Source organism: Sinocyclocheilus rhinocerous, unplaced genomic scaffold (assembly GCF_001515625.1).
Source record: "Sinocyclocheilus rhinocerous isolate Xijiao unplaced genomic scaffold, SAMN03320098_v1.1 scaffold877, whole genome shotgun sequence".
Lineage (NCBI taxonomy): Eukaryota > Metazoa > Chordata > Actinopteri > Cypriniformes > Cyprinidae > Sinocyclocheilus > Sinocyclocheilus rhinocerous.
Genome location: NW_015662177.1, coordinates 607,189 through 620,477, shown reverse-complemented (window position 1 = coordinate 620,477; position 13,289 = coordinate 607,189). Strand labels below are relative to the sequence as shown.

The 13,289-nt window shown below is 37.4% G+C and overlaps 1 protein-coding gene across 4 annotated transcripts in view; it reads right to left on the bottom strand.

Annotated features, from left to right (window-relative positions):
* LOC107727910 (synergin gamma-like) overlaps positions 1–12,973 on the bottom strand; it is a 49,751-nt gene extending 36,778 nt beyond the window's left edge. For 2 of the 4 annotated variants that reach the window (XM_016537944.1, XM_016537945.1), the window contains exons 1-8: positions 12,888–12,973; positions 7,277–7,317; positions 7,036–7,157; positions 6,801–6,928; positions 6,618–6,723; positions 6,107–6,218; positions 3,310–3,612; positions 721–996 (exon numbers count right to left, since the gene is read on the bottom strand). In XM_016537944.1, the coding sequence (XP_016393430.1) occupies positions 721–996; positions 3,310–3,612; positions 6,107–6,218; positions 6,618–6,723; positions 6,801–6,928; positions 7,036–7,157; positions 7,277–7,317; positions 12,888–12,922 (1,123 nt within the window). In that variant the 5' untranslated portion in view covers positions 12,923–12,973. The remainder of the gene's footprint in view (positions 1–720; positions 997–3,309; positions 3,613–6,106; positions 6,219–6,617; positions 6,724–6,800; positions 6,929–7,035; positions 7,158–7,276; positions 7,318–12,887) is intronic. The other 2 variants (XM_016537946.1, XM_016537947.1) reach the window with 2 other exon arrangements.
* Between the last annotated feature and the right edge of the window lie 316 nt (positions 12,974–13,289).

Sequence of the window (13,289 nt, the reverse complement as noted above, 5' to 3'; positions counted from 1 at the left end):
TGAATCATGCACTTGATCGACCCCCACCCCCCACCCCCCCCATCTTGATACTAGAGAGCCATCTTTTTACTAAGTTTGCTCCAACCCTAATTAAACACACTTGAACAGGATAATCAAAGTCTTCAAGATTACCAAAAATTTCCAGGCAAGTGTGTCAGGAGCCAAACTCTGAAGAATGATGGCCCTCCATGAGCAAGACTGGACACCCCTGGATTAAATAAACATGTAACCCTAAATAATCCAGAATCATCATTTCAGAGAAATTGGAAAATAAGGTATAGTGCAGATGGGAATATCATATAGAAGCAGATGAATTTATAGAGCAGCATGTGTTAAGAGATGAATCCCAGTATATACACGTTAAATCCCACATATGCACGTATTTTAGATCACATGCAAAATCAGTTAGATGTCCAGGACAGAAACATTGTCTTGAAGGGTAAAGCCTCTAGGCCCATATATTTTCCCCCGTTTAATGCCTTGGCTCTGCTTTAGCATAGACAGCTGAAGTAAGAGGATGGATTTGGTTACTTGGATATTCATTGAGAAGTGTTTCAAGAAAGATTTTTAAAACAATTACAAGATAAGAAATCAGCCCTTCTAAACCATCTCATGATTAGCAAATAGAGGCAGGGCAGGAAGTCTCGAGCTGCGAGTTGTGTTAATTTTGAGAAGCTCAAAAAAGAGGCGGGACTGAAATCACAGACATTTTCTTCTCACCGCTGGTGCTAGCGGGCTGGATGGGTGGGTTGTCCGCTGCAGGGGGCGCCTGAATTGCGGGTAGAGACTCAGGTGCCGTCTCTATGATGAAGGCTGAATTGAAGTCATCTTGAGTTTGGGCCCAGTTTCGGGCTCTGGTGCTGCTGTGAAACTGGGCTGTAACCTGAGATGTGGGACTCAGCTCAGACAGAGCCTGACGTGGCTTAAAACTAACCTGGGCCTTCTTATCAGCTGTCAAATCGCAAGATGAGAACAACATCTCCTCCAGAGATGGGCCTAAATCAGTTAGGGACAGAGGCCATATTGAACTGCAGTAGCTTATATTTTAACTACGAGCACCAAATATGACTGTGTGTATGTGTAAGACATTAGCTCTAACTGCGTGATGCAGACGCAAAAGTTTTCCCATGAGGTAGGCAACATTATTCTGTCTTTAAAATAAGACATCACTGCATTATCATTTGCAGAGGATAGAATATAGAATCCCAGAGTACATTGTGACAAGACTGATGAAAAAACTAAAACAAGACGGTGGACTAAGTCATAAATGTCATTAAATAAAGTATAAATAGAAACTCATTTTAAAACTCATTTATAATATATTTTACCCCAAATTTTGTGTAATTTTATACTTTTTAGAGTACTGAGCACAAAGTATGGATTATGGCACACATGCCGTCCAGGAAGTTGCTGACTATGTAGGTGTTCCAGTTCTGTCAGAGTCAACGTAATATGTTCTATTGTCTATGTAGGGAACATACAGCAAGGCCACTCACTAGCTTTTGGAGCAGATAAACTGTCCTACTATGACTTTTTTGATAAAACGTCTAAGAGAGGCAGGTATGTAACCGCTTCATTATAACAATTTATTCACTTTTACACTGACTATTCTAATCATTGACCCCCTTCACAGTGCCTGAGGTGGAACAGGAAATGTTTAGGCATGACATCATTTGCTGATAAATGTTGTATGAGTAGTTGAATGCCTCTAATTTTATTTCAGCGACAGTGTGTTAACATTAACAATACAAAATATTATGAGCCACAGTCAATTGTAGATGCCCCTCAGAGAACACCATTTTTAAGTTCTAGTTCAAATCAAATTTTTTTATCTGGTAATAGACATCATGGCATAAATTCTGTCAAAAAGTTTGTTAACTTGATCCGGTAACACTATCAATCACACACTTGCATGCAGGCTTCACTGTGAGCTTCTTATCAGTACACTGTCACAATCGGGATAGCATGCATAGTGTGGTATGCTGATAGAACTCCAGCTTAAATTTTAAGAGCATATGGGACGCCATCTGCAACCTGACAAAACTGAAGGGAGGTGAAGGGTGACAGTTGAGTCAGAATCACTGTGCAAATCTCACAGATGGTGACCATCATATCTGAATCAGAAACCTCGACAGACTTTTGACTCTATGTCAAGAACACAGCAAGACAGTGGTTATGGGCAAAAAGGTTTAAAAGATCTGAAGGAAAGCATCCATTTCCATTCACATTTACGTCAATGGGAGTTGCTTGGCTGGCTCATTCAACCCCAGACATGTGCTACTTTTTTCTCTTACATGAGCTATAAATGTAACTCACTGTTCAACATTAGAACTATTTTGTGAACAGAATCTGCCAGTTTACTGAAAGGCACCAGTTAAAAAAAAAAAAAAACGATTCATTCATTGATATGCTTTTAGAGTTTAACTCACTGATACTAGTTGCAGTGGTTCTCAGGTTAACATTTTATTCAAGGGAAAGATTATGCCAACCGACCCCCAGCACCCCAACCCTCCAAAAAATTAAAAATTAAAAAATTAATTAATTAAAAATAATAATAACAATCTGTAATTTGTACAACATCCACTATAATACAAGTATATATTTACAATATATATAAATTTTCAATACCGTTCTATTCTGTTCAAATGTTTGGGGTCAGACTTTTCTACTCTTATACAGCAAAGATGCATTAAACTGATCGAAAGTGACAGAAATATTTTGTTACATTATAAATGTCTTTACTATTTCAAATAAATGCTTTTCTTTTGAGCTTTCTATTCATCAAAGAATCTTGAAATAATGTATTTAAAATGTATTACTTTCTACAAAAGTATACAGTATAAATATTAACATTAATAATAATAAGAAATGTTTACTGAGCAGAAAAGCTGCATATTATAATGATTTCTAAAGGATATTGTGACACTAAAGACTGGCGTAATGATGCTAAAAATTCAGCTGAGCATCACAGAAATAAATTAAATAAAACATTACAACATATAAATGTAATAAAACATTACATTAGAAAACAATTGCTTTAAACTGTTACAATATTTCACAATATTCCTTTTTTTTTTTACTGTGTTTTTGATCAAGTAAATGTGGCCCTGGTGAGAATAAAAGACTTTTCAAAAACATGAAAAAAATAGAACCCCAGACTTTTGAACGATAGTGTATGTTGTTGCTGATTTCAAATAGGCTACAATGGAGAAACATTACTAAGCAGTGTAGTTATGGCATCTAACCTCTGATTATGGGTGCTAACAAGTGATGGTATGACAAAGTGAGAAACCGTGAGAGGGGCGTTACCTTGGAATGCGGATTGGGAGCTGGATATGACAGAAGAGTGTTGGATGGCAGGTGAGACAGGGAGAGACGAAGGGACAGCGTGAGGGAGAGGGGAGGAAGGGGGATGCTGGCCAGGCCCCGTCTCTAATGGCTGGCTAATGTGAGCGGCTCTCAGTGAAGGGGAGGATGGAGGGAGGGATGAAGAGGGGAATGAGGAGGAGGCATCGACGGGGCCTTGCACAAAGTCACTAAACTCATCGTCGTCATCAGAGAAAGCAGGAGGAAGGGAGTGAGAGGTGACAGAGGAATGAGATGGCGATGAATCTGCAAAAACCAAACAAGAGAGTGAGACACATCATGAGTTATGACCACACAGGCAGACTGAAAAAATGAGAAACAGTTTACAAGAACAACAGGAGGGTACTGAATTTCATTAGGTGTGTTGCTGCTCTTTTAATATACAAAAACTGCAACCTTTCAATGAAAATGTCAATGGAAATTTACTTGTTTAATCATTTCTCAATTTCTTACTATATTTAAAATTCAAGTCAACATGAAAGCAAAATTGACCTTATTCTCTTGACACTCTTTTCTGGTCTTACCATGAATGATTAAAAACGCACCGATTAGTTACAGAAGGCCTTTGTTCACCCCCCGGAGCCGTGTGAGTCACTTTTTTTTTATGGATGGGCGCATTTTAATGAAGTGTTTTTGGACTGATGCATGCAACACCCGCTGAGTGCCATGAAACAGCTTGAAAGATCAAAGACAATTTTTTATATAACTCCGACTGGATTCGTCTGAAAGAAGAAAGTCATATACACCTAGAATGACTTGAGGGTGAGTAATTTATGGGCTAATTTTCATTTTTGGGTGAACTAACCCTTTAAGCTAATAAATATTTATGACCAGTTCATTTTTTTTCTCAATTCACCTGAAATTGGCAGAGGTGGTTTTGAACCCTGACTACTAGTCTTCTTTCCAAAAATAAACAGTTTGAGCAGAAACAGTTGCAGCAGTTGACTAGAAACACAGTGAGTGATATTAAACTTCTTATTCTGCAGGTGCGACGGGTAAAACTGCAAGAGTATAAAGGTGGAGGATAATGCGTTACATGGAAAATGAAGAAACAGCAAATACTCAGTGGAAACATCTCAGACCTGCCAACCTTGGAAAAAAATGTTTTAAGTACCATCAGTGTGATGGTACTTAATTTTGTTAAATATTTTACAAAGGTTAGCAGGTCTGCACTCACTCTGCACACCACGATTTTCAGTTCTGATGGCTTGGCACATCAGAGTATTATTTTTTTTAGATTTAAAATTCTATTTAAAAAAAACTCACATTCAAGTTCACTTTAATTAAAACTCCAGTACACTTCTGTACACTGTAGAAAAACATGGATTATCATATGTCTAAATCAAATTTCTTTTGAGAGAAGGATTATTTTTATGGATTGGCCATTATTGAGCGCTATAAACACATGTAATGTCTGTTTCATTCATACTGTAAGCTGGAGGGCGGCCTCACGCAGAAAATCCACATATGCATCACAGAAGTAATAGAACAATGACACTCCAGGAAATCCCTAATATGGACAAAGGCATCCAGCTATCGCTGTAGCTGAATTAAAAGTAAGAAATGTTTTGAATGATGAAACATTAAGACAATAAACACTTGACTGCGATAATGTATAGTTTAAAAGTTCTTCAAGCCATCTTGGGTATTTTCATAATAATTTTGTATATTTGTAATCCATTGCTAATCGCCATAGCCTCTTTTACAGTATAAAATATTTTTTTCTGCCACATTCTGTGATAAGAAGCCACATCAGATCACAAAAGGAAGCTATTTCAAAAACACTCGACTGATGTTGTGGAGTAAAGGCATGTTATAATGTTCTCTTTTGTTGGACAGCAGGTTTAGAAACACTTCCCATTACAAGTCACTGGTCTTTACGGCATGTGTTGCTTTTTGAAATGCACGTTTTAAGCAGGGAGGCGTTTACTCATCTCAGCACGTAGGCTTACGGACACACACAAACAGGGCCAGTTCAGTGATAAATAAAACTCACAGAAATGTTTTAAACGGAAAACCGAAAAAAAACAAAAAAAAACTAATAATGACTACTGTAAGAAATCAGACAGCAAGAGTGGAGGGGGGATTGAGTGGGATTTTGTGCTGCTGTCAATTTAGTTTCTTTTTAATGATAGGCCTTATGCATTTGTCAATCCTCACCGCTTGCTATTTGGAGAATATGCTCAGCGTTGCCAGGTTTTTGCATATTTTAGAGTGACAAATCGTACCAGCGTACTTTGAGGTTAAAATGCGCACAGGTTGGCAGGTCTGACATCTGGAGGGCCTCCTGGTAGCTGCTGGAAAAAAAAAAGCTATTTGGCTCGATGATAAAGATGTGGTGTGTTTGCGTTGAGTAGGAATAGAATCCGTTAGAGGGATAGTTCACCCAAAAATGAAAATGTACCCTCACATCAGCCCAAACCTGTGTAACTAGCACAGAAAACAGCACCCAGTACAATTCTTCAAAATCTTCCTTTTGTGTTCCATAGGAAAAGAAAGTCATGGGATTTGAAAGAGATGAGTGTGAGTAAATGATGACAGGATTTTTATTTTTGGGTGAACTATCCCTTTAACAGTGTGTGAGTGTATCCCTGGTAATCTCCTTCAGTGCTCGACAGTCACAGTGGCCTTGTCAAAAGCTGTCTGGGCCACTGATGTGACCCTTGACGTCATGAGCAGGGACTTGAAAAGCAAATGGCCAGAAGGCAGTCAGGCATTTGGAACGCGTCACTGGATGTACCTGGTTTCTTAGACTGTGAAGATGGTGTTGGATGCATCTTGGCATCTCTGCTGAACCCATCCAGATTTCCCTTGATGGCCTCTAAGGCATCGTCACGACTCTTCTCCCCAGTCTGTACAAAAATAACAATTTTGTTTTGAGTTTGGAGAAGTTCATATGCAAGAAAAAGTATATAGTAAAAGGTTATTATAGTTAAGTAATACTAAAACAAAAAGTACAAAACATTTTTTTTATTTCAAGTAACAGAAGTTTTTTATGGTTTTAATTTTAGTATATATTTAGTACACTTTAGTATGCTAAATCTAATTTGAAATTAATTTTTAAAAACCTATATAGATATTTAAAAATAAATGACAAAATAACAAACACAATAAAATTACTAAAACTGAAATTAAAATGAAAATAGAAAAATAAACTGTACAACAATCATGAATAAATCAAACTAATCAGGTAATTATTAAAGAGATCCATCATTTAGAAGATCATTTTTATATCACATTGACTTGCTCACTTTGGGTTTGACACTGCTCAGTAGGCGTAGTTTCTGTTTCTGCTCCTCAAACTGTCTTCTCTTCCGGTCCTCCTCCAGCATCCGCTGCTGCTGCTCCAGACGTTTTCTGTGGACACACACCGATCAGAGACGAGTTCTGCTGTACAAACAACTTTCCGGCTGTGTGAATATGTAAAGCCTTACTGATGCTCCTCCGCCATCTGCTTCTGTAGGTCCACAGGGAACTGTGGCCCCGGGCCCCTCATGCCCATGAACTGAGGCTGACCCATGAACTGCATCCCTGGAGTCTGCATGCCCATTGCCATCCCTCCCTAGAAACATGAGAGAAAGACAATGATGACACCTCAATGATAAGAGCCTAGTGATTCTGGTGTCCAACTTTTTGATGGCTAACATATTTTAAGTGTTTAAATCAGACCTGTATTGGCATGGCACCAGGCATCTGCGCTCCAAAATTCATTCCCATCATGCCTTGCATGTTGGGCTGCATGACCTGGACCATGGGGAAGCCCTGCTGCTGTTGCTGCATGGGCATCATTCCTGCCATTAAATATTACAAATTTAACAACATAAACATTGCTTTTCCATTTAAATGTTATACTGGAAAAACGTATCCAACTAAATATAGGCAAAATATAGACAAAATGTCAGCTGCTTACCTTGCGGTGGTCCAATGCCCCCTCCTACAGGGTACATAAAACTAGAACAGAAAAGACACATTCAATATATATTGTCATTTAGCAGGCTGCCCGTTTGAAACCCCTGAAGCTCATTTCAGTGTGAAGTTAATGTTTTTACACTATTGCCCTCCGCATTCAAGAGACGGAGGGAAATTTTGACTAAAGGCAACCAATCAATCATACAACGGAGAAAACATTTATGAAACAGCCCAAGTCCATTATTCTAGAAGGTTCTTCATGTCGTTGCACCGCAGTGGAAATCAAAATCATTGCAATATTGGCAGTCCATTAAAGGGATAGTTCACCCAAAAATGAAAATGTGATGTTTATCTGCTAACCCCCAGGGCATCCAAGATGTAGGTGACTTTGTTTCTTCAGTAGAACACAAATTATGATTTTTAACTCCAGCCGTTGCAGTCTATCAGTCGTATAATGCATGGCAATGGTAACAAAATCTATGAGAGTAAAAAAAACATGCACAGACAAATCCAAATTAAACCCTGCGGCTCGTGACGACACATTGATGTCCTAAGACACGGTTTGTGCCAGAAACCGAACAGTATTTATATCATATATATATAATATATATATTTATATTTATTTACCTCTAATACACCACCACAGGGGTAAGCAGATAAACATCAAATTTTCATTTTTGGGTGAACTATCCCGTTAAGTTGTTTTCGCAGCTAAGAAATAAATTATTTTTATCCTTATGGAAAGAAGGCATGAAGTAGAATTTAACAAACACTTATCAGTGGGAGAACCTACAAAAGTAATATAAAAACAAGCAAGGCTCAACTGTAATGATACTTGCTAAGCACCGTATATTTGAAACAAAAATATTCAGCAAAAAAAAAAAACATTTTTGGCCAAAATAGTGACCTTTAATTAGTGCTTCTCTGATTATGCGTTTTGACAACATGGATGGGCTACAACAGGTAAAACTGTTAGCAATGTGGATGCACTTCACATTGACCAAAATTCCTATCCTAGAATCCTAGAATAGCAATATGTAAAATTTGTTTGGATGAAATATCGAGAGGCAGCTTGTTGCCAAAGAAACTTACTACAACTGATCTAATTCAACACAACATCCTGAATAGCAGTCAGAGTTGAATCACCCCAGTTTATTTCAGTGTTTTGGAAAAAATTCATTTCGGTGTATCACTATTTTACCAGCAGGTTAATAAACTTGGTGGCAAAAAATAAAAATCCCATTCAATTTGAAGGAGGAACCAGACCAAAATCAAGTCGTTTTAAGTCAGCTAGTGGGATGGCCAAAGAGAAAGGAAAAATTTTAATCGCATCATATGACCCCTTTAAGCGACTATCTACTGAATGATTATAATATTCATTTAAAGATACTTTAAAAAAATACCACGGAATTACTATGGTACATTGTACATGATAAAAAGGTACTCCTTTTATTGAAGGGACAAAGTTAGGCTGTCAAAAGGAATTTTGAATATTCGTCGAAGAAGCCAAAAGCTTTTCTTCACCCTAACTGAAATTATGCATTTTTAAAACAAATATAAGTCGAATTTTGATCATATGTAAGTACAAAGTTCAAATTTCGTTTTTCAGCCATTTTGACAGACATAGACAAAGTATTCAAAAAACACTGTTGAGAATTCACAAGACATTAAAAATACAGATTTCTTGTTGTATTAAAACTTAAGACTCTTGTACTATTTCATATTTGGTGTCTTAATTGCAGAAGTAACTCATCCAGAGTTAGCCTAGTTTTGTTAGCTTTGCCAATAGTCTGAAATGTGGGCTAACACTCCACTGAAGCTCTCTGGCTCAGAGCGATCTGTCTGTCTGTTGCGTCTGTTCGCCTGCAGGCTCCCGACTTTACAGCACTCATAGAGACTGAGATACAACAGAGGGAGAAGAAAAAATAAAACACTGGATTAAGGCAGATTAACATTCAAAGAGAGAGGAAAAAGAGAACATCAATGCGGAGAAGATCTTGTTTACATCAAAACTGAAACCAAGTCGTTCACACAGAACACATATTTTGCGCATTTTCTAGAGTGACATTTATCACCGTTCTGGTTATACCCACAAAACCTGAGAATGAGCTTTACTGACAGGACATTGTCTTTGAGAAACAAATGTAAATAGCAGCTTTGATACAGAATATCAATGACTGTATAACACTTATGCAGAGTCATTTACTCAATAATAGACTAGGTATACCAAGAAGACGCTACAACATTTTATTTAAAAGTCTACCAACATTATGCAGATTCACAATAAACGGGCATAAACATAATAGGCAGAGAATAAAGGACAAATCTGCAAACCAATATTTTAAAAAAAACTGCTTTTCCAAAAGGACTTCCACCAAATATCCCATCTCATCCTATTAATTCATAATAGTAAAGTGCTGAACATCATAATTAAATAGGCAATCAAAAATCTCGTAGTTTTTGATTCACAAACGTCTTTGATTTTTCAATTCCCAAACAATTTTGGTATAAAAACAGACTAACTCTCCATCACAGCTCGAAAAAATAATAATATTGCTTGAACATATTAAATTTTTATATATTCTTATTTATTAATAAATAATTCAATCCACTAGTTAAATTTAATAATAATTAAATAAAATTAATCATATCAATATTTGCTGACAAAAGCTTTCAAATTAAGATAATTTGACATTATGGCAAATTTGCTAATTATTGAACGTAAAAAAAAAAAAGTGTTCCACAAAAAAGAAAATGTGCAATCAATGACGTAAAGGTGTTGGCAGAATTTTAATTGCAGGATGAACTAGGCTAGTCCTTTTTTTTAACTATTATTTTAAAGATTTTATTTTTTCACTTTTTTTTCTCTACCAAATAAGACATGTGACTGATCACAAAGCATGAATCACTGTATATTCGAGTGACATGACTCGTATCGGAGCGCTCCGCATCGCAAGTGCAATGCTTTACCAGGTGAGGTATCAAGCAAGTTTACTACATCAGATAAGCCATAAATATGGAGCTGGTTATGTGATGCAATCATCAAAAAAAATTTGAGGTCATAATATAGTATTGTGCAAATAAATGCAAAAATAATCTCCTCCAGTGATCACAATTTGTGAGAAAATGAATAAAGGTTGTTGGTGTTTTACTGCCTCTAGTGTTCATTTCATTTCAACTGCAGTGAATTGGATGCATAGGTAGGTTTTTTGAGTTTTGCATAATTTAGGCAGAGGCACATTTTCCCAATGAGCCTAGCTTGAATACTTCACATTCAATCCACCTTTTAAACCAACGAATTCTTTAAATGGGATATAGGCTAAACCACAAAAATGCAGGAGTCCCTAAATACTTTTTATGCTGTCACAGATACTCAGCTCTTACCTTCCGGCACTCAATATGGGAATTTCAGAACTGTCCAAATCTTTTTATTGGGTCCGTGTGGGAGGGCAGGCTTATTTATTTAGTGACTTTCAAACAGAATAACAGATTGTATCTGACATTGCTGTCTTCAGTCCTTTTTTCTGAACTCTCAGACCTGATAAGCAACAATACAGTTACACCTGTTCCAATAAACTCCCTATGCCCTCCACTGCAGCTGTTTGAGAGACGCAACCATATGGAAGATGCCCATTACGGCTTTAGCCGCCAGACTGAATCTTCAATAGAACTTCATGGAGCTGCTTCTTCTGCAAACTGTTAAATCCTGTTATATAATTATCCAAAAATTGCATTGAAATCTAATTCTTATACACAATTTGCAATTTTTCTCCTTTAATATGCAGCTTTAGCAGCTGAACAGCATTCAATTTGTCACTGACATCACATGAGCCCGTTCCTCATCATTTACAGAAGTGCCAAAACACATGACAAAGTTCTACCATGTAAATTCGGATTACGCTGTTGAACTTTTATTATATCGCCAAATAAAACAGCCCTATGTAGAGCCCTGTGGTTATTTAGTTTCACCGCAGGTATCAGCATTACCTAGTGCTGCACCGTTTGAAACTAGACATTCATTATTCAAGCAGTTCAGCAGAGACTAAAGCCCTTTAGGTAAATAAAACATGAAGCTGGCCTTCTGATCTTTTCTGACAGTTATGTGGTCTACTTTATGAAAACGAATGTTCATTCAAAAGTGCCTTCCTGGCCTGATATCAAAATCTGTAAGCTCAGTGCCACCCATGAGGGTGATACGATCCAGATCCAGTCACCTTATATAAGCAACAAAGAACGCAGCACTGCAGTTACAGAACAAATATATTTTTTGGAGCTGTCAAGATCCCCATCACAGCCAGAACCTCATGTCTCATCTGCAAACATAAATCATGCTGGTCAGGGTGGCTCTGGTCTGGTCTAAACTTCCTTTTAACCTTGATATAACAATGTGCAGAATCTGAGATGTTTATTACCTACCAGGAAACAATGAATATCACCCTCCGAAGCTGCTTATCAGCTCAACGGAAGAATATACTGGTCTTGTTAGATAGTCTTGCACAGACATTATCAAAACCCAGTGAATTGCCAACCTAGACAGCACTTTCAAATCAAATTTTTAGACATCATTAACATTTTGATCAAATTTTGGACACATATGAGCATGCTGAATGTTTGAATCAACATTCAGATTGACGTTTTTGGAAGCAAGGATTAACCAAAATGTCAAAATTTCTGGACATCAACAGTCAAATCAAATTTTGTCAGAATGGACACTTTCAAATATTCGAATTGAATATTTGGGCATGTTAGAAGGTTTGCAGTGGTTCCTCACTTGCTTTGGGTTGCACGCAAAAACAAACATACTGCGCCAACAGTGTAGTCTAATTCATGAACAAATGACTCTTATGAGCCAGTTCTTTTAACTAACCACTGAAAAACACTTACACAATTATCAGTTACCAAACTCAGAAAGTTTTACGCATCATTCATAGATTTAACTAAACGAATCAACATTTGACTCACTGAACTGCAATATTCTCTCAAAATGTTGTGTAGTCAGGGTTTGTGAAACTTATATCAGTAATTATACTGTCCAGTTTTCATATGAAAACGTGAAGTTAAAGATGCTTACAGGATTATTTGCAAGAGAAAAACAATACATTAATACGTTTACGTTGTATTATCTACTATATATTTATAGGGAAAGGTGGAAAGGCTGCCAAACATTTGGTATGGAAACACAGCGAACGAATATAATTTTAATGCGTAATCAACGATTAGAACGTTCGAACAAACCTACAGACCCCAGAAATGCTGTCTAGGAAGGCAGTTCACTAGGTATTGAGACTCGGCCAATAAATGGTAGTCAGCCGGTTGACAAGCGGTTTAATGATGTTTGAGCATCAATATCGTTATGTATCCCCGTGTACGGCAAAGGAAAGAAATCGAAACGAATGTAAATGTGACGGCTGATCATTCTGTTGTCACATCACCATCACAACTGAGCAGCATCAGCCATTAACACTGCAGACGGTGCGCTAAATAAAGTGAAACTGTGCGGGACCAACGGCTGAATTTTCAAACAGACTCGTGAATTAACATATACTGACTTTAGCAGGTGTATACATACAGAGAAAATTGATAACAGAGCGTTGAAGTGTGAAATGCTGTACCTGCCACCTCCACCTGATCCGGGCCGAAGCGCCATCTTAAACAGCACAATGAAGTGACGTCATCCGAGAGGCGAGACGGACGCAACTTCCGGGTCACTCCAGCAGCTGCGTCACCTTCATTACAACGTAGTGTCTTGATCAAGACTGAAATAATTGGAAACATCTAAACTGGTGCATTTAATTTAATACTTTTTATATATTAATTCATTTTACGTTTCGTCTTATGATTTAAAAATAATGTTTTCTTATATAGTATAATGATAAACGTTGACATTAGCCCTTTTCATGTGTTCACACCAGACGCGAATGTAATTATTCGCGCGAGTAGAGTGAGTGGCGGGCATTACATACAAAGTCAACGCAAAGACGCGAATAGAGGCGAATTCGCGCCGGGCGACGCGA